Here is a 22487-nt window from a genome sequence, read left to right on the forward strand (position 1 = left end):
ATGCAACAGATAAAGCGACATTAGTCTAGTAACTGGTGTTAAGAGTAAGTGCACACAATCCCTAGACGAGAATGTGACTAAAAAGCGCACCCCTGTATAAAACACAACTAAATGCTGCTACAGTAAAAGCAGAAGATATAATCTACAGTAATTCTACTAGAGGATATATAGGTGTGCTTATGCCAAAAAGCCCAATGTATTTTGCATTCAAAACTTGCAAACGGCACTGTAGTTCCTAATATACTATTATGTCTGCCACCTAAAACCGAGGACGGACGAGAAGATTAAAATTCCTTCCTAGAGGAACGACCAAAATGTATTTTCTGCCAAAACTTTGTATGATTATTGCTTACAGGTGTAATCCCTAAAAACAAAAAAAGTATAATAATGAAAATTAAATGATATAGTGCCGCTATCTGATTCTAGGTCTGGTCTGCATATCAGTGCTGAAATACAGACTGCAATGTGCTAGAAGCACAAAAACAAAGAGTAACACCCCAGGCGGGAAAGAGGAACTGCATGGGTTTCGAAAGATGCCGGTGTCTAGAACGAACGATAAGATTAACTACTCTGCTTCAGGTGTACTTCTACTGCTGTCACTTTTTATTAGGAGAATAAATCATTTTATTTCAAACCCTCTCAGTGTAAATTACCTTGCTCACTGAGGGCCGGATGTATCAAGCTTCAAAAAGTGATACAATGGAGAGTAATAAACAACCAGCCAATCCGCTTCTACCTGTAATTTTTCAAACCCAGCCTGTAACATGACAAGTAGGAGCTGATTGGCTGGTCTCCATTTTATCATTTTATTTTTGAAGCTTGGTACATCTGACCCTGACACTGTACATGAGCATGCAGGTCATAGCAAGTATAAGGGCATATGAGCAGTGACCAGCAGGGGTTGTCTACACTACCAAGTCTCCCGTGGGCCAGGTGACGTGGGAGAATCAGCAGCAGTGAGGCAGACTATTGCGCCCCCCAGAGGTAGCCATGTAATTAGTACTCACACAGCGCAGGATGTGGTTAGTTCGGACAGAAGAACAGCAGAGTTCCTAGCAGAGTACCTAGTGGGGTTGGTTAATGAAGTGATGCTGTAAGCAGGAATGTGCTGAACCCACGGCAACCAACACAATTATTTTCATTTCTAAAGGGAAGGAGTGCCGGGTTTCCCAGCTCCAGTCCCCAGGGATCCCTAACAGTGCAAGTTTTCCAGATCTCCTCATTAACACGTTATTCTAGTTTAAGAATTTACTTGGTATCTTTCAAAAAGTGCGTCAACCTGTACTGAATACACCTTTGCATTAACAACGGTATCTGGAAAACATGCACGGTTAGGGGTCCTTGAGGACTGCGGCTGGGAAACACTAGTGAAATGGGATATGGTCATTAGGTCTACAGCAATATGGTTGACAAGCATTGGGTTGACAGTCAAAAGGTTGACATAGGGTTGGTCACTGTTTTTTGAGCCGACAGGCAGTATTTCATGCCCTACCATCCACTAGAGCGTGGTGGGAGAATAAAATAGTGAACCGAGCGCAGCGAGCCATGTGAGGGGACGCGGTGCTCTTTAACCTGCATCCATGTCTACGGTGTTGACATTCGGCTAAAAAAAAAAAAGAAGTGAAAAACCCTATGTCGACCTAAACCCATGTTGACCTAATTGTGTCAACCTTCTTGCTGTAGACCCAACGATCCATACCCTGTGAAATGACGGAGTATCTCATTGGTTGCTTTTGGTTACAGCACATTTGTGGCTAATGCGCCATATGTGTCAAATACACAAGTACAAAATAAGCAAACGAGGAAAACAATAACAAAAAAACAAAAAGCCTGGTTGCCCAGCTGGGTACGTGTGCAGAGAAAAGCCCAATAAGCACCCCACTCGGTTCCATACGCCTTCTCATGCCACAACAGGAAGTCTCCGCTTCCTTTCAAGGTCTACTTACAAGAATTGCATTCATTGCTGATGCAATGCCATAGGTGACACCTGCGAGGCGCGCTGCATATGTATACTCTTTTAAATCATCCTTCAGTAACCTTAGAAATAGGTAAGTCATGTTGCAATGGAGGGGGTCAGCATAAAGGTAGCGACTAACAAGGACAAAAAAAAATAATAATAAAATGATATAGAAAAGAAAAAAAGATAAAACTAAAACTCTATACCACAAAGCAGTGACATGAACATGGATGGAGGACCGTGACAAAAAGAGTATGAATATGCAGCTTCACAATCACATGGTCTTGTGACGGGGTTAGTCTGAATGAGGTCGGACACAATTGGGTTTTCCAAATTTCCCCATATATATCAGATGTGATCCAAATTCAGCGGAGCACTGAGCGGCCTGGCAAATACTAGAATGATGAACCAGTATAGAGATGGGGGGAAATCAAAGGCCCCCCCGTTGCCAAACAGGAAGCAGCTTTCAGAGGGAGTACATGGTCTTGTATCTACTTACATACATCCCATAGATGGTATTTTGGAGGTCATAGTTCAGGTCGGCTAGTTCTGCTGCATATGCATACTCGTTGAGAGAATCTTTAAGCAGTTCAAGGTACAAATAGGCCATGTTACAATGCAAAGGATCCACATAAGCAAATGGGCTGAAAGAGAATATTGAAATTAAAGTCTCGCTGAATTGTTTTCTTGTTCCAACAGTTTATCCTTTCTTACACCAGAAGAGGGCGACCTCTGGCTCCACAGAAAGTACGGAACTATGGTTGTGCTGGCTTATCTGTAAGTGCGCCGTACAGCCTCAGGGCGCCGGACATCCGGGCAAACATAGAACAAGGTAATACAAAATAAATGCCGACATAAATACAAGGACAAGACATAACTTGATAGCTCAAGTAAAATACGACCAGCTGTAAAAAGCAGGACAGTAACATGTATACTCTGGTTATATGCAGTAGGTATTTAGTAGACAGGTCATTTGATAGGAGTAGTTATGGTTATTGCTGAACTACACAATTCAGCCAGACTGCAGTCAGTGTTATAGTAGCCAATCAGATTCCTGGACAATGATTGGATGGCCACTACCTTGTATGGATACTGCCTGTTCTCGGACAACGGAGGTGACACCCGCTGGTGCCATACTTCAACGTACATCCCAGACCAAGAGATAATTCTAGACAAGATTTACTACTGAGAGATGAGGGCAAGCTACGGCATGTTCCAACTTTGTAAGTCTCCTCTCCAGGAGAATCCCGGAGAGAAGACACTGCAGGTCACTTCGGGGAGTGGTGCTAAATGGTCTCATTGTTAGGCCCTGCCTGCAACATAGGGAAGCGCCCAGAGGGCGGAGCAATATGACAATCTGGTCATTTAGCCCCACCTCTTTCCCTGCAGCTCCCGCCATTGCAGGTGAGTTAAACTGGGTACACCTCTAAAGATTAATCTACCCAATCTGTGTGGTAATCTGGCAATGTATTGGAGACAATAACAATCCCAAACACTGGAAAACAGACAATGGTCGTTCAGACAAGTTGGTTAAATCCATTTGATCTAACAGATTTGTCCCAATGATAATATTTCCTGTCCATTATCCAGAGTTTAGGAGCAAATTATTTATTGTTTGGATAGATAAATGTATAGGTGTATACCCAGTTTAACATACAATTCTGCCCGCTTCAGTGGGAAGCTAGCAGGATGCGGAGAGTGGTCTCTCCCAAATTTCTGGAGCCATCGGCAGCTTTAAGTTTGTTCCAATCTGGACCTCTTTCCTTATAAACCACTCTTATTCTTTTGAGGGTTGTAGTACAAGATCTGCAGTGAGTACTACAATGGTAATGTGCACCTGCCCAGCAGCCCATCTACTCAGAGTCTAAAGCCCCCCATACACGGTCCGTTTAACGGATCCGTTCTGTGCTGAAACAGCACACATCGTATCGGATCGCATCCCTAGTGCATGCACTGCGATCCGGTACGATACGATGTTTTCCTAGTACAAAAAGTATGTGCGGCACGTACTTTTTGTACCGTACTATGTGATGCGCGGGAGCGCGCATCGCATAGTACAAAACGGAGCCGCAGAAAACGGAGCGTGTATGGGCTCCTTAAGGGGGATATGTAATCTTCCGCCGCATTGAATCCCGCCTGCCAATTTGCTGTTGGGCAAACCGCAAATGGGCCAGGATCACGGCTATCGGGAGGGACAGACAGTCGTGATCTGGGATTGCATACCCCGTCACCAGCTTTGTGCTTCCTATAAGTCAGCTCTACCCTAGTGTAAAGTATAGCATCGTTTCAGCAGTATCCCACGATCCAAATCACTTCTCAAATACCAGACAACAGTGTCCCAGTTCTGACAGGATGCATACTATTTTTCACATGGAGTGATTGTATTGCAAAAAAAAAAAAAAAAGACCAATTTTTTTTTTTGATACTTGTGCAGCTACCCTCCCAGAGACTTCCAAATCAGGATTAGAGACCAATTAAAAATATGGAGTGGTATGGGACTAGGTTGCAGTTGGTAGATTCCCTATAATACTCAATGAGAAGGCTCTTAGGGGCACTGCGGCCCCCTCGTATTCTGTGATCCTACTATTCCGGTTAGTCGGAAACTCTTATTGGCTGGATCAAATATTGGTTTACTTATAAATGAAAACAGTCAAATAACAGCTATGCTGCCTAGAGGAAGATAATGTGTAGGCTGTCTGTGAGGACACTGCAATGACTGCAGCCTGTACATGCAATACGGGCACCACTGCACTATACAAGAAAGCCAGCAGAGATGGCAGTGCTAAAAATCACCAAGTAAACACCATATATACATATTATGGGGGAATTCAAATGCCTGCTGCAATTTACTGCTTGTTAATTGATCCCCGCAGCTATACAATTTGCTCAGCAGGAAGACCAATGTCGGCAATTATCTGGGTTTTCTTTCGGGACCCTCTAAGGCCCCCCTAAAAATACCCAATACACGCCCTGTTTGCAGGTACAAAAACACAACGTTTGTGAACATATAGGTCTGCAAACTTTGTGGTAAACGTTTTATTACGACCCTGCAGGATGCTTAAAATAAATAGAACAAGTTTCTGGGGGGAAAGTTTCTGGGGAGAGAAGCTACAAGTATTAGGCAGGGTGCAAACTAGGAGATAAAGTTGCGATTTGGATAAACGTTCGGATCGGACAAAGTGATTATCGGATCGGTGTGCACCCGTACACACTCCGGTCCTTTAAATTTTAAAATGACTAGTGCTGATGACTCTTCCAGGGAGAAATGCATTGATATCTATGGGCTAAATCACAGATTTCATACCAACCCCAAATGGCGGCACTCCCCATATTGTATTAAAATACATTTGGGCTGATCACCACCAAAAGAAGAAAAGGGAAGGGGGACCACACCACACAATAAAAAGATTATAGCCATGATTAAATGCTCAATACGAGTCACAGGATTTGGGCTTTTTATCCTGTAAATATAAAACTGCCATCATTTCAAAAGGCACCAAGATCCTTGTATTGCCTTTGAAGTGATTGTCCGTTTGAATCTACTTCCTGTATCACCGGAACGGCACAGGTTCCGCTAACTTACAGGCCATTACATATGGGCACTGGTGCAGCAACATAATTACCTTTGCCATGTTACACATTTTGGTACTCTTTACCTAGAAGGGCGGCTATCGTGGGCATCGCATGTACCAAAAAAATCGCATGCGATGCGACCGACGAGATTACCCATAGGGAACAATGTTAAATGTCCCAATTGACCCGATTTTCCATAGGGAACAATGTTAAAAGGCCCACAGAGGCCAAATAGCCACCCTGAAGTGTGAAATGCCCCCCCCCCCCCCAATTGTTAATGCCACCCCACGATCAACGTCAACCCGAAGCGTGGCGAGCGCAGCGAGCCCACGAGGGGCGGCGTTACGCGTCCTACAACCTTTTCATACCCCCACTATCCACGTCGGCGTGGAGTTGAGAATAGAAAGTGGCGCCCGAAGCGAGCCCCGCGGACACCTGTGAAGCCCGCAAGGGGACGCGTATACCTGTGAAGGTGACCGCGTCTCCTCGCCACGCTTCGGGCTCGGTGGCTCGCTGCGCTCGCCACAATTTCTATTCTCAACTCCAGCCGACGTGGATAGTGGGGGTATGAAAAGGTCGTAGGATGCGTACCGCTGCGCTCGCCACGCTTCGGGTTGACGTTGATCAAGGGGTGGCTTTAACAATTGGGGGGGGGCCATTTCACACTTCAGGGTGCCTATTTGCCCTCTGTGGGCCATTTAACATTGTTCCCTATGGGAAATCGCAGTAATCGCGTCGGTCGCATCGCATGCGATTTATTGGTCGCATGCGATGCGACCGACGTGATTTTTTTACCTTACGATGCCCAAGATCAAAATCGTGGGCACCCTTCTAGGTAAAGAGTACCCACATTTTTAAAGGGACCATAACACCACTAGTGCCATAGTCAGTGTTAGCAAAGTTAAGACTGATAAAGGGTGGGGGCGTGGCTTGGTCGGACGCGTGAGTGGTGGGGTGAGTGAGCTCAGCAAAAATATGGACTATCTATCCTGTTTTCAGGGGCTCAAGCACCCCCTGCCCTAACATTACTCACCCCATATCTCCTCGTGCAGTCAGTGCGCGATTCGGTGTCGCGAGGGAGAACTGCTGTGTCGGTGGGGGGACTCCTGGCCCGCTCCAGCTCCGACGGCCTGCTGCCCGGGCGCCATCTTGGAGTGTGCTGCTTGGTGGCGCACTTCTCCAGCTGTACCCGCTACAGTATATCTCCTGCCCTGCCTCAGCAGCTGACGGCCTGCTGCTGGGACACTGAGTGAGCGCTTCGGCGGATCGTGTCCGGGTACCCTGTGGCGCATTTCTTCGGCAGCTGTCCGGCTGCAACCTCCGTCGTCTCCAATTGTGATGAGACCTCTGGCTGGCTCCTGCTAATACTAGTGAGTGCCTAGACGCCTCGGCTGTGAGCGATTTTTTTGTGGGGACTGTTCTGTTGTGCCCCCTGGTCATATCCTGCTGGTTGGGTGGCCTCCCTGGGAATAGAGGTGCTGGTCTGCCTATATCTTTCTATCCTGGAGATAGTGCGCTCTGAGTCCAGTGCTGCTGCTCTGTGAGGCTTGGATCCTCTCCCCTGCGGACATTTCCCCTGCTCCACGGCTCTGCCCAGCTGCTTGCTGCTGACCCTGGTCCCCGCTGTCTGTGGGAGCTGGGGGCCAGTTTTCCACCCCGTGATAACACTTTGGTGCCTCTTCCTGAATATTTGCTGCATGTTACTTCGTCTCCTGCAGCCCCCATTGCTCTTTTCTAGTGGATTACCTGCAGCCACCTGTCTGTGCTGCTCCCTTTTACATAGGGCTACATAGTCTACATTAGTGGCTGACTACAATGCTAATGGCTTGCTCCATACAGCAAATAATTCAAGCTATTACTGCCTCCACAGAGAGACTCCTCATTAAATTGGATACCGTAATACCGGCTTCTAAAAGCGATTTGGATCTTACAAATGTGCTACCATTAGACCAATCCAGAATACAGAATGGGTATTTTCCTGAACTAGAAACTCTTTTTTCGCCTACGAGGTCTGCTCCTGTTCCTATATCCACTAGGTGCGTGGTGGGAATTGCAACTACTACCCCTCTCTGCTCTGCTATGGCAACTTCTTTATCTCCTGAAACTCAGCAGCTGGATACATGTTTCCCCTTTTATAGCCCTGGGGTGTATGCAGTGGGAGCGAAGTACGTTATGCATCTTTATTATGATCCTGACTTTACTACAGATCCTACTGCCATATGCACTGTCATAGCTCCCAAATTGACTCCATCTATGTGGGTCTCAGCTGTTTTGAGGTTCCGACTCTTGCTGTATATGGCTGCTGGTTGTCCTTACACACATTCTGGACTGCTATGGAGGAGGCTCGCCACCCTGCTTCTATACTCTCGGGATATGGAACCTTGGCCGGACTAATGTTTTTTTTTATGTTCATAGATACACTCCACTCACTATATCCTGTCAGTTATTGTAATACTATATCTGCAATGGTTGCTAACGTATATGTTTGTTTGTTTTTGTGGGAGAGCTGGATTGAGCTAATTGTATATTGCTCTTGTCCACTCACGTGTACTAGTATCCTTTTGGTTGCCCCTATCAGTCCATACTGTTATCCTTCAATTGGGTGGGTGGGATGGCAGGATTTAGATAGTTTGGTGCAGTTTTTTCTTAAATTTCTCCTCTTTGGGACGCAGGGTGGAGGTATAACTGACTTGTTTAAATTACTCTTCTGCAATAAACTGCTCATTATATTATGTTACTATACTGTCCATTGCCCCAGGCTGTCCATGTGGCTGATATCCTATATTTGGGTGGGAGGGTGTGTGTGTGTGTGTGTGTGTGTGTGTGTGTGTGTGTGTGTGTGTGTGTGGGGGGGGGGGGTAGGAGAGGTAAATCAGATTTTTTTGGTAAGGCTAGCTAAAACACTGATGTTAATATCCGATGGTTGGGGCGGTTTTGGATTAGTTTTAGCTAGAAACCACTAATTTACTGCATCCTAAAGTTTACTGGGAAGGTGAGGGTAATTAGAATCTTAGTGTAGTTAGTGGGATAGGGTTAGTTGTTCCAGGGGCTCCAGGTATGCCTAAGTTGGGGGTAGGTTATACAGGGTGGGGGGGTTTTGAGGTAGATTTGTTTTGGGTTTAGTTTTATGTTTGACACGTTGGTACTTGTGTAGTTTCATGGCGCCAGTATGGCGCCGTGCGTCTGAGTCCCCTTGCAGGGCTCGCTTCGCTCGCCCAGGCTGCGGGCTCGGTGGCTCGCTACGCTATTTAAAATCAACTCCATGCCAACATGGATAGTGCGGGTATGAACTATCCATGTTGGCTTGGAGTTAAGTGACTTTTTTTGACTAATTTTGAGGCGAGCGTAGAACACGGAAATCAATAAAAACGACTCAATAAAAAAAAAAAAAAAAAAGACTGATAAAGGATTATGTCACACATGAGACATCGGAAAAACTGCAAACATATTAAATAAATAGCAAAAAACACCATCCTTATAAATCGGCTTATGATAAACAATTCAATTCATATTTGACGTTTCAAGCTATTTTTCCCTGCGATAATACAATAAACTGTGACCCATCCGATCACACAAATTGAGCAATTGCAGCAATAACTACCAGGATTTTGCTACATGGAGAAATTTACCATTAGCAATAAATACAACACGGCATCATGGCTAGACAAAGGACAGTTTTATAGTATGGCTCAGGCAATGAAAAAATAAATAAAAGTAAAAAATAATGAAGATAAAAGGGTTTCGTGTCAGCACAACAATTTCATTGTTTATAGTTCGTTCCTGCATAAACATTAACGAGAGATTATGATGTGCGCTGGGAGATTCGCTAACAATTATGTGGGCATTAATAGGACAGAACCCGCAGTGGCTGCGCACTAACCTGAAGAACTCAAAGTTGAGACAGGCTTTGGGCAGGAAGAATTTATCATCTTGCTTAAACCATAGTTTGCTCATTGCCGTGTCCTATGAAACAAGATAATGAACAATGCATTACAGTGGGTGACAGAATGCAGGACATTGATGCTTACAAGAGCTTCACTGGCTGAAAATGATCTGTGTAATGCAATCTGTAATTTCTTACCTTTATTAGAGCAGGATAGGGTGTTGCATCCTTTTCCAAAGGAACAATCTCAAAATTCGTGGGGATAAATTCGTTTTTCATTGGGAGACGGAATTTCCCATTTAAATCTGCATTTTGCCATTTCTATATAAAATAAAATGATAACAGAAATAGGACGGGGGACAATAATAATATTTTTTTTTAAATGTAAATAATGATTGTTATTGCATTCATAATATTTCTGGACATTTATATTCAATGTCAGTAAGTGTCATATTCCTAATAGCAGGGGTTCTCAAACTCGGTCCACCCCACACAGTTCGCGTTTTCCAGGTCACCCAGCAGGTGCGCAGGTGCACTCATTCTTCATTGACACATTTTAAAAGATCCACACGTGGAGCTAATTATCTCACTTGTGATTCTGTGAGGAGACCTGCAAAACATGCACTGTGTGGGGTCCTGGGGACCGAGTTTGAGAACCTGTGCTTGATATGCCTTCCCTGCTGTCTGTTGTATGGTCACTCATCACTGCAGAGTATCTGATGATACAGAATACAAGAGGCAACAGAAGACAAATATTGGTGAAACCTGCAGCAATCTCTTACCTATTGGCCAATATGACCTGCATAGTGTATGTGCATGTTTGATGTATAAAAATGATCAAATCAAAACTCTGAATTACTATTTGAGCAAGCCAGCTGGGAGATGACCACAGGTCAATCCATAGCTGTGATCATCTTTCAACCACTCTAACGAGGTTCAAGTGACAAGAGCGTAAAAGCAATATTTGTGCAATTTTGCCTACTATGTGTGGATATTTCATAAGATGACAACAGACATGCTTTCTATCTGGACCAACTCCCTGCCCATCTGCTCTACAGGACTTTAATTAGAAGACCCACCCCCTACATTCCACTGCAGCTCCCCTACTTATCCCGGTGATCAGTCCATGGTGCTGACTGACATTGGTGTCCTCTACTGACCGCAATAACATCAGCTGGGATGTCCTCTTCCTTGTACAGAGTTCCGTACCACTCTTCTTTCTGGTCTGTTTCTCCCTCAAAAGACTTGGAAACGATAGCCACCCTGACAGAAACATCGATTACACCGAAAATTAATTTAAGATCCAAAAAGCATTAGCGATTGTACGCTTCACATAAACTAGACTTTTCCTTAGTACATTGCACTCACAGCCCAGAAGTCCACTCCATGTACTGATGAAGCACCAGGGTGGTGGCAGAGTATATTACCCAGCATCTACTGTATCTGGTCAACGTCGTCTAGATCCACAATCACATGGTTGACCACTATTGGTCAAAATGTGTATAGTTAAGATGCCTAAAGAGTCAACAGCGTCTAGATTGACAGTAACCAAAGTTTAGACGCAAACGGTAAAATCAACGGAAACAAAGTTAATGCAAGTTTTTTTTTTTTTTTTTTTTGCTTTGGACCGACTTGATTCATACATTACCATCCAAGTTGGCATGGAGTTAAGGTGCCCATACACTAGTAAGATTTATCTTCAGATCTGGCTGGCTGGAACAAAAACATAGTTATGGATGAGTGACACTTTGGCAGTTTTCCAGCATATCCAAACAAATGGTCAACTGTCATTTGCGCTCATCCATAATCATGTTTTTGTTCCAACCAGCCAGATCTGAAGATAAATCTGCGTGTGTATGGCCACCTTTAGATTATAATAGTGTGCCTAAAGCATGGAGAGTGTAGCGAGCCATGTGAGGGGACAAGCTGCACTTATTTGGTGCCCATGTTGACCTATGTCGACAGACACCATAAAAAAAACGTGAAAACCGTGAAAAACTTGCATCAAGCTTGTGTCTAACTTTCGTTGCGGTCGAGTATCTTTAGGCATCTAACTAGATGCAGTCGAACAAGAATGGTCGACCGCGTGATTGTTGATCCGCATCTATACGAGTTCAGTAACAGCGGGCACAGATGGTAAGCAAACCCCAACACAATTGTAACAGTAGAAGCTGACCAGATAGACAAAGAGCCCGGATTGTCACGGGTATTTGGGTTCTAAACATAAAACACTACAACTGCAGGATATTTCTGAAAATATATTTACACTAAAAAAAAAAGTAATACACAAGGTCATTAAAAATCATCTCCTGTATTTATTGCTCATCCCTCCCCCTCCCCAATGTTGCTCTCTTTCCTCCCTCAAAGCCGTTACACATAAAACTGGAATATGAGCGAGCCATAAAGCCGGCTGCTGATAATGAGAAGCCTAACGCGGTATTACGATCTAGAAAGGTCACGCCATTAATTTTAACAAACTTCACAATTCACACGGGCATTTTTATAGCAAAATAGTCATTAACGCAAAATGTCAGAACTCGCGGAAAGTAATAAAAACTAAAATGGAAAAAAAAAAGAAATGGCTAGCCTCCACATTGTCATTCTTCACCTAAAGCGCAATGCTCACATCCACGGTGGCTGGAGGGGATACAGAATGACATTCATGTATACACGAACACTACATGTCCACCTAAACATCACACCTAGATGTGCTTGATGAAAACAATGGGGCAGATTTATCAAAGATCGGAGAGCGAGAGAGAGGTGGGGGATAGAGAGGGATAGGAGAGGGAGACTAACTAATCAGCTCCTGTCATTTTTTCAAACACAGCCTACTTGATTGGTTGGTACTTTATCTAGATCCTGACGTCTTTGATAAATACCTCCCGTACCCCAAAACCATATGCAATACATATAGAAATGCTCCCTCCTTTTCTACTAGAACAGCTCCCTCTCTTCTGAAGGTATCTGACTGATCTACAGTAAAAAGATATACAGTCCATAGGTCAGCACAAACAAAGACAAAGTTCAAAAAAGTTTGGAAAAACTTTGTGTTGACCATTATCATTTAAAATCAAGGTTGACCACAAATCAGGAATAGTAATATGTACCAAGCATATCAGTAACCGTGCCACCGTGCTGGAAGCGTAGTGAGAGAAGAGAGCCTGCTGGTTTCCACTCATTTGGCTCAGATCTGTTGAAACATATAAAATGACCCTAGGGGTCTCCCTGCGCTTACTAAGCTGCGGGCAGTGGTTCGCCACAGGTTCTACTCTCCCTCTATGGGGGACCCCCATGAGGGAGAAAAGCCCCTGGCAGTTGAGATCAGAATCCCGACTGTTCAACTGCCTGACAGTCGGGATTCTGATGTTGGTATACTGACCAACTGGATCATGACTGTCGGGCATTCTTTCGGCACCCCAAAATGACATATCATGTTTGTGGAGACCTTTAGACCTGGTCGACCTTTACATTGTGCCGTTTTGTGGACTTGTGCGGCCCAACGATGTCTATGTCCACCATAAACTTGTGTCAACATTTTGTTAATGTCAACCTTTAGTATGTTGACCATTTCAAGGTGTCGACTTAGTCACTGTCGACCATTAGTGGTTGACCTAGACCAGGAGTAGCCAACTCCAGTCCTCGAGAGTTACCAACAGTTCACGTTTGCAGGCTCACCTCGCAGGTACACAGGTGCACTCATTACTCACTGACACATTTTAATAGATTCACAGGTGGAGCTAAATACTTCACTTGATATTCTGTAAGGAGACATGGAAAACGTGCACTGTTGGTAGCTCTCGAGGACTGGAGTTGGCTACCCCTGACCTAGACATTGTCTTTTAGCCAATTAATTTCTTTATTCCATGATGCCAGCTGGCTATCACCGTGACAGTATGGAGTCACCGGAATATGTGCCTGGCAGGATCAATCCTCTGTTATCGAGAGATGTTCTCAAGATCAAAAATACAATAAAAATGCACTACATAGAGACAGGGGAATGATTTCATCCTGTGGCCTACACACGGGGAGCTTTTGCTGAGCGATCTGAGCCATGTAGATCGCTCAGCACACAGCGCTGCACAGCAATGTGTGCTGAGCGATCTGTCAAGGCCACTGTTCTCCGGTGAGAACATTGGCCCTGACTGGCAATTAGAGTGGCAAATCCCGGGATTCATGGATTTGGCCTCAAAATGTCCAGGATTCCAATCCCGCGATTTCGGGATTGTGCAGTCTATTGCCGGGCAGAATCTAAGGAACCCGCTCAGATGCTGCCTGGCTGTTCCCGACCTGACGTGTGGCCGGGAGAGTTCGAGCAACGAGCGGGTTCTGGCCTCATTGGGCGGCAAGCGGGTTCCGGCCTCTGTGACTACCGTGACTGCACCTCCGGTGCCGGAACCCTGCTCGCGGCACCCAACCTATCCCAGCCGCACACAGCAATCACCTCCATCCGGTGTCACAGCCACCGCCTGCCTATATTCTGCTGCCGCCTGCCCTGCTAAACCACAGTGAGGCTCCACTAAAATAAGGGGCACAAGGGCGGTTTTCCTTTAGGGATGCCAAAAAAAATGCCCCGGGATTGGCATCCTTACTGGCAATGTAACAAAATGTATCCAGCATGCTGGATATTAATCGCTGGGCATTGGTGACGCGCATCACTATGGCCCCTGCACATGGAGCAATGTAGTGGCATTTTCTACGCAATCTAGTGCCCTGAAATTGCCCCATGTGTAGGTCCCATTACTTACAGTACATTCATTAGTCCTGTCCTTGACGTACGAAATAAACCTGTACCTAGATATACAAGTAACCTGCTGCACGCTTGACTTGTGTGCACAATCATTTGAACTTTTACAAACAATATAAAGCCTTCATGTGGTCTCCGGTCTAGTGACAGGTGTACAAGGCTGTAGCGTTTTGAAAATCCTAGCTCCTCCTAATATTGATCACATCAATGTGTCATCTGCAGCAAAACAGAGTGACTACACCAAGTTTATTTATCATCCCGACATGTGTCCTCTGATTCTGCGCTGTCAGGAAAGTGCTGCAAACACTGATGCCTCATCAGCACAAAGCTCAGATGCTACATGTCAGTCCATCAAACCGCAAAGAGCAGCGAAGTTAAGGATGCCGGAGAAGACGGGAAATAGAAAGCACGCAAGGAGACAATCTGCAGTGCGTCTCATCAGCATGCAGGCTGTGCCAGTACAGATGGCAAGGAGCGCCCAATCCAAAATGACTTCACAGATAATCGTGCGTCTTCTGTCTCTGGGGCTGCTTTTCTGCAATGGTAAACAAGCTTCGGCTTGCACATAAAACTCTATTTTATGGTACAGGCTGGAAATAATACAGCATATGGGCACTTAGTGCTGTCTTTCCAGCCGGTGCTCACTGCTTACTAAACACAAATCGGCAGAAAGTTGTGCAGTGCCGGAAGAGCACACATTCAAAGCTAATCTCCATGCATGCCTTCTGTTTGATGGGGGTAAAAAATTAGAACAGAAGAAAAAAGTAGTCGTTCTCTACTAACTTCTAAAAGGCGATGGGAACAAGTGGCAGAATATAAAAAAACTGCCACTGGAAAGAAACTAAATAAATGCGGGGTAATGTAAAGTGAAATAAACTTGGACTGAGTCCATAATAAAGTGAGCGGCTGACGGAGTAGCAGTCAGTGGTGGAGCAGGACAGAACTGCGTTCCATAAGGAACATCCCCACTATCTCTGGCTGTCTGCACAAACACACCGAGCCGGTCTATTTGTGTTGGTGGGACTACTGTGATAGACACAGAGAGGTGGATATTCTGCAGGTTTGTCATCTGTTTATGCTCCCAGGTTTGCCACTCTCACGTGGTGGTAATAGCACATTACACAAGCACATTTTCCAGGAAAACCACAATTATACAATATGTGCAGATGATCCCAAGTCATGGGGGAAGGGATGATTCCCTAACATCAACTGATGTGAATTGTCAATATTATAATATTGGGGCAGATGTATTAAGGCTGGTGAAGAGATAAAGTAGAAATAAAATGGAAGGAGATAAAGCACCAGCCAATCAGCTGTGTTTGAAAAAAAAAAACCCAGAGATTTCGTACTTACACTGGAGTTACAGTGGGAAATAGAAGGGCGACTACAGGGACCATGGGCACTTTAAAGTTAAAGAAGTGTGGCCACTTCTACTTCCCCCTCCCAGTCAAAGATTGTGCCCGGAGGGAGCTGGAAGAGAAAAACACACTTCCAAAGAGGAGGTTAAACAAAAAACACCTATAACAATCATGCTAATACAGATTGGAAAGTGAAGAATCAGTGAGAAACTCCTCTGTGAAAGCAAGGGCTTCTACATCCCGCTGTGATTCTGCATCTGCCTGCCACTGGCGGAGCCACAAGGCCTTGCGTGCAGATATAGAGCAGTGCCGAAATATGGGCCGCTATGATACAAATATCAGAGGAGGCCTCCACCAAATATGCTGAGGCTTCACGTATGTGTTCCGCCAACAGAGAAAGGGTTTCAGCATCAGAATTTTCCTGTAAATCCTGTGCAATCTGGCCAGCCAAGACCCCCATGAATCAGATATAACATAGTGGCCCTGTTAACCCAGCATCCTACCTGATCAGGGCGCTGTAAAACCCCAGCAGCCGTATATATGGACTTAAGGGTAAGTTAAATTTTCCGGTCTGAGGAGTCCTGAAGAGTGGAGGATCTCGGGAATCTCCTTTTTGACAGACGCGAGACCGATGGGGTCAACCACAGGAGGAATTTCAACCTTTTTCCTACCTTCAGCAGGTAAAGGGTAAGTAGCCAAAAACCTACAAGGCTTGGAATTTCTTATCTGGGTGAAGCCAAGCCTGCAATAAATGATCGTCCAATTCCTCAGACGGAAGAATGGAGGATGTCCGTTTTGTTTTTACCAAAAAGTGAAGTACGAGCAGGAGGACTTGTATTCCGCCTGTCAAGTATCTGTCGAGCAAAACGAAAACAGGCCGGGATTCCGACTGTTGGGACGTTCTGACAGTCAGAATCCTGGATTGAATACCGCCCCTAATCGGCTAATAATGTGCTAAGGGCCTAATTCATTATGGATAGCTAGTTAGAGAAAAAGCCGTTGCCTGCAATCAGTCGCAGCCAAACAGAAAGAAAAAACACAATGTGCAAAATTGCGAAGAAAAATCTGCCGATAGCTGAAAAAGATCTGTAGTGTATGAGCGAGTCAGATGGATTGGTAAAACCATTTGTGATTGCTGATGTATGGGGACCTTCGGTCATAAGGTCTGTGGAGAACCGAATTGTACTATTTGGAGCGATTTGAGGATATTTGTATGTAGAGACATCTGAATGTCACCTTGGGGCCAAATTCAGTCCTGCTTGCTAGGCTGCATGTGTTTGGAGCCTAGCAAACAGGTTAACGCCCCCTTCCGTGTGAGCCCCTGTGCAGGGCTGTGAACGGACGTGTAGGAGTACACACCCATTTGCTAGCGCCTGCACAGTGAATAAATCATTTGATGCTTACTTACCAACGCGCATGCGCTGATCCAAACAGCAACAGATTGTACGAATTCTGCTTCTACCCCCTTGTGTAGCACCGTATGCAGCCCTACAGAAACTGTTCCTTTCATATATTGGTTACATTTTATCAATCTAATGCTGGGTACACCTTACGTGATGTGTATTAACCTGATCTGTTGGATCCTGGGTACACTTCAGAACAATCTAACGAGGGATGGCAAGATCACAGTTCCATCCTTCATTAGCATACACCAGGTTGGCAGTGCAGCATGGTCAACCGCATATTGGGCATACACACTAAGCGATATTATGACTACATGCTTATATAAAATCGACTTTTGAAAAGCAGCAAATAACCAGAACAGTAAGGGAAAGGAACAGCTGGCAAAGATGTGAATGTTCAATAAAGGAACAAATTCCAAGCTTATCAAGTAGCAGCAGCGGATCAAAGATCCACGTACACAGCAGCCGGGCCCCCACCACAGCTGTACAGCATCCCTTATTTGTATATAAAAGGAAATAAGATCAATGACAAAGGCACAAAATGCAGAGATGCCTTTATCTCCCCCTCACACGTCTTATGCACCAGCTGGTGGGGCACGGAACACGCACACACACTGCATGAGCACTCAGCCAAAGCGGCTGCAGGAGCTATTGCCAGGGGAGGCTGGAGGCTAGAACTTCTCCTTCTCTCTATGCATTTTTTATCAGCATATGTCCCAAACTGCGGTCTCTCTCCTTTTGTCCTTAGCCTATATTTAATGGAAGCTAATTTAATGAATTATGGGGAAGATGTACTAAGCCTTTGAGAATAATATAATGGAGAGTGATAAATGGCCAACCAACAAGCTCCTTTTATTTTTCAAAGTCATCCTCTAACATGGCAGTGAGGAGCCGCAAAAACCCCCTGTAGGAATGTGCGGACATCCCACAAAAGTGCTAATCTTCGGCGAAACAAGATGGACAAAGCCGAGACTTGAACCTTCAAGGTAGATAAGCGCAATCCAGTCTCCAGGCCCTTCTGTAAGAAAGATAAAATCTGAGCCAGGCGGTAAGACTTAGGATTGAAGTGGCGAGTCCTACACCAAATAAAGTAGGCCCTCTGACCCTGAGAGAGAAGGTCCGGGCGCAATGGCAGACGAATCGAGGGGGCCACCGACAGAGCCTGAAGATCTGAGAACCAGACTCGTCTGGGCCAATGCGGGGCCACCAGGATCAATGTGTCCCCCTCTGCCTTCAGCTTGCGAATCAGTCGCAATAGAAGGGAGAATGGTGGGAAGGCGTACATCAGCCTGAACGGCCACGGAGCGGACAGGGCGGCCGGGTCGAGAGCCCTGGATCCGTAAAGGGGAACCTTGTGGTTGTGTTGAGAGGCCATCAGGTCCACTTCGGGTAAGCCCCACCGACGTACCAGCATCTGGAACACCTCCTGATGGAGGGACCATTCGCCGGTATTCAGTGTTTGACGGCTTAGGAAGTCTGCTTCCCAATTCTGGACTCCTGGGATAAAGACCGCTGATAGAGCAGGAATCTTCTTCTCCGCCCACTGAAAGATGCGGGATGTTTCCACCATTGCTGCTCGGCTGCGGGTGCCACCCTGGTGGTTGATATAAGCCACCGTGGTCGCATTGTCCGACTGGACCTGCACCGGAAGACCCCTCAGCCAGGGTTCTGCCAGGCAAAGAGCTCGGAAGACCGCCCTCAGTTCGAGGACATTGATTTGAAGCTTGGCCTCCGATGTAGACCAAAGGCCTTGGAATGACCTCTGGCAAGTGACCGCTCCCCAACCGCGGAGACTGGCATCCGTGGTGAGAAGGGTCCATTGGTGGATCCAAAATGGCCGTCCCATCGTGAGGTTCTGGTCCAGGAGCCACCACGAGAGAGAGACGGGTTGCCGGCGATAAGGTTATCACCTGAGATCAGAGAGAAAGATAGGATCCTGACCACTTGGAGAGGATCTCCTTCTGAAGTGTGCGGGAGTGGAACTGGGCATATTCCGCCATGTCGAAGGCCGACACCATTGAACCCAGTACCTTCATGCAAGCATAGAGGGGATAGAGGAGCCAACGAATTCGGGACTGCAGAGTCCGCCGACGGTCCTCCGGCAGGTAGATCCTCTGATGGATGGTGTCCAACCTGGCCCCCAGGTGAACCATCGACTGTGCCGGAATCAGTGAGGACTTGTCCCAATTGATGATCCAGCCGTGTCGTTCCAGGAGCTGTATCACCACAGTAAGGTGGTCCCGGAGAAGGTCTGCAGAAGGTGCGAGAATCAACAGGTCGTCCAGATATGGGAGTATCCGGATACCCTGGCTGCGCAGACTGCTGCCCATCACTGCCATCACCTTTGTGAACACACGGGGGGCAGTGGATAGACCAAATGGTAGTGCCCTGAACTGGAAATGTTGGTCCAGTATGGCAAAGCGCAGGAACCGCTGATGTTCCGGACGGATGGGGATGTGTAAGTACGCATCCTGTATGTCCAAGGATGCCATGAAGTCCCCTGGCTGAAGGGTCAGGACAATGGAGCGCAGAGTCTCCATCCTGAACTTTGGAACATGTACAAACTTGTTCAGCTTCTTTAAGTTGAGTATGGGCCTGTAGGAACCGTTTGGTTTCCTGACCAGGAAGAGGCTGGCGTAAAACCCCGAACCCCTTTGGGCCCAGGGGACGGGTATGATGACTCCTGCTTGAAGCAAACGTTGAACTGCTTGTTCTAACGCTTTGCGCTTTTCCAGGTCTGATGGAAGACTCGTGGAAAAGAACGATGTCGGTGGGCGATGCCTAAAAGTTAAGGAGTAGCCCCAAGAGACCACCTCCTGAACCCACGTGTCTGTGGTGGATTCCAACCAGATGGGAGAAAACAGACGACCGCCCACCTTGGGATCCCCCAGGTGGGGGCCCACCCCGTCATGCGGCGGGCTTGTCCGCAGGCTTGGGGTCAGGGTGTCTGGTGGCCCAGGGACGCTTGCCTCTAGGGCGGGAGGATCTGCCCCCCTGGGAAGATCTGGAGGAGAAGGCCTGTCCCCTACCACGACCCTGGAACCGAAAAGACTGAAAGGCCGGCCGGGGCCGTGTAGTCAGGGTGGATGGTAGAAAAGCAGTTTTTGAAGCTGCCACCGTAGCGACCATCCTATCCAGCTCGGGACCGAATAAGAGGGAACCGTCGAATGGAAGAGCTTCCAAGGCCTTCTTAGAGTCCGTGTCAGCCTTCCAGGAACGCAGCCAAAGTGATCTGCGAGCGGCCACTGCTGAAGCTGACACCCTGGAGGAGAGCGTAGCGGAATCAAGAGCTGCCTCGCCTAAGTAGAGGGCAGCCTGATGTATCAACTCTATAGTCGGTAGTAGAGTTTCTGCTGGGGCCCCCTCAGACACCCCTGCTGTGAGGACAGTAGTCCATTTAGTTAGGGCCATAGCCACCTAGGCTGACGCCAAGGCAGGCCTTCCGGCTGCTCCAGCCGTGGTGTAGATAAGCTTCAGGAAGTTTTCCAACTTCCTATCCGCCTAAAACTTAAGAGACGCTGTAGGGATTGGCAACAGAGAGGCTTTCACCAGTTTTGCCACATGAGCATCTACCCTGGGGGCTGTCTCCCAGGGGGTCCTGTCCTCCTGGGGGAGAGGATAGAGGGAGGAGAAACGTTTGTGAATGACAAACCTCCTATTAGGGACCTCCCAAGCTTCCTTAATGACCATGTCAAGATTATCCGACTTGGGAAATAGACTTAAGGAGCGTTTAGGGCGCTTAAATATAGGGCCCGACTCCGCAGGCGGATCAGCGTGGTCGTCTATTAGAAGGACCTTCTTAACCGCTGTAATCAGGCCTGGTACATCAAGGCGAGACGGGGGATCCTCTCTATGAAACGGGGGGTCCTCTCTAACACAGGCATCCCCTATGTCAGCGGCGACGTCAATGGCGTCATCGACGGCCTCCTCCACATAGTCATCATCATCATCATCATCTTGCTCATCATCATCATCTGAATCATGCATGAGGAGGGTCCGGAGTGCCGCCGGTCTTTTAACTAAAGACCTGCGTCTATCTGCGGGCAATGAACCCTCCCCCTGGGCATCCAATGCTGGGGGGGGGGGGGTTGCACCCGCCGCCGATGAGGACGGCACAGGCCGCTGGGACAGCGCAGATGAGACTTTATCAACTAGCTGCGCCATCATCTGCACAAGGGATGAGGCCCAAGCAGGCTCCTGAGAAGAGGCCGTAGGCGTGGGCAGCGCCTGCGCATTGTAGCAGCTTGCGCATAGGCCGTCCTGTACATAGTCCAGGGGAGATAGGCCCGCAGTGCTGGGGCGTCCCCCTTCTTGGACTTGCCCTTGTTGGGCATAACTACTGTAAGTACAGGAGGGCTAAGTACAAAATGACACCAAATACACTGCAGCAGCTATTGGGTTAATATGTACACATATACAGCAAGCATACATAGGCATACAATGCAAATAGAAGGCAAATGGCACTAGGCTCTTGCAGCAGCTATGGCTGACTTGAGCACTCCGTAACTGTGACCTGTGTCCCGCAGGAGAGGTACAGAGGGGACTTTCCCAAGCCTCCTGGCAGTGAGAGTGTGGAACTGGAGCTTCTCCGTGTCCCTCCTCACGTGCAGCCAGGCAGACAGGAAGGGATGTCAGTGGCGGGAACTCTCTGTGCGCCAAGCACAGTTCCCTGCCTACTGTCCCCGGGGGAGGGGCTGATGTGGGGGGAGCCACCTCCCCCTGCTAGCAAATGACCCCAGGGAAGGTGTCCTCATGCAGCGCTGGTAAAATGGTGGGGATCCGGAGCGCGCCGGGTGGCCCCGCATACCAGCGCTGCTGGCCACAAACTAATCTCCCTGGTGGTCCAGCGGGACGGGCGGCGAGCCGGCCGACCGCTTGCTTGCACAGCCGGCGGTCACCCCTCGCCGGCTGTAGCAGCCACTCAGTGCGCCTCGCTGCGCTATCGCACACGCTCCCGGCGGGGAGAGTGTATTACTCACAGTGCGTCCCGGTTCTTCTGAAGGGGGCGCCTGTGGTTCCCGGCGTCCGGCTGCAGGCTTCCCAGTGCCCGGGGGCCGCTGCAGGTCCCTACCCGCGGGTGGCAATGCAGCGCCGGACCCAGGTGTTGGAGCCAGCAGTGCAGGGGTCTATTCAGACCCCCAGCGCTGCTGCTCTGACACTTATAGTGTAAAAAAAAAAAAAAAAAAATTTAAAAAGTTATGGCTGGGACTTCCGGTTCCGGCGGGCATGTAGAGAACCGCAAGTCGCAGCAGCTCCGTGGACGGTGATCGGGGCGGCACCCCAGGATCACCGCTGAGCGGTCGCACACGAGGGGCAACGTCCCTACACCCTCCGGAACAGTCCCCGCTGCATGGAGAAGTATTTATCTCCAATGCCAGGACGCCAGCAACAACGCAGCACGAATCACCCAAAAATCAAGATGGCGGCCGCAGCATCTAAGACGCCCAGAGCGACACGCGCTGATCCATCCAGCCCTCAGATGCCTGCACTTCACTCACAGCAGCCTGATCCCCGCAGCAGCAGCCCTCTCACCCCCACACCAACCCAGGATAGCGTGGAAGGCACA

At 47.5% G+C, this 22487-nt stretch overlaps 1 protein-coding gene across 3 annotated transcripts in view; it reads right to left on the minus strand.

Moving 5' to 3' along the window:
• IDE (insulin degrading enzyme) overlaps nucleotides 1-22487 on the minus strand; it is an 86987-nt gene that overhangs the window by 21868 nt on the left and 42632 nt on the right. For 2 of the 3 annotated variants that reach the window (XM_083149339.1, XM_083149337.1), the window contains exons 12-15: nucleotides 10574-10676; nucleotides 9612-9734; nucleotides 9411-9493; nucleotides 2457-2601 (exon numbers count right to left, since the gene is read on the minus strand). In XM_083149339.1, the coding sequence (XP_083005465.1) occupies nucleotides 2457-2601; nucleotides 9411-9493; nucleotides 9612-9734; nucleotides 10574-10676 (454 nt within the window). Of the gene's footprint in view, nucleotides 1-1946; nucleotides 2092-2456; nucleotides 2602-9410; nucleotides 9494-9611; nucleotides 9735-10573; nucleotides 10677-22487 lie in introns of all 3 variants that reach the window. The other variant, XM_083149338.1, reaches the window with a different exon arrangement.

The sequence above is a fragment of the Crinia signifera genome, chromosome 6, assembly GCF_055691185.1.
Source record: "Crinia signifera chromosome 6, ASM5569118v1, whole genome shotgun sequence".
Classification (NCBI taxonomy): domain Eukaryota; kingdom Metazoa; phylum Chordata; class Amphibia; order Anura; family Myobatrachidae; genus Crinia; species Crinia signifera.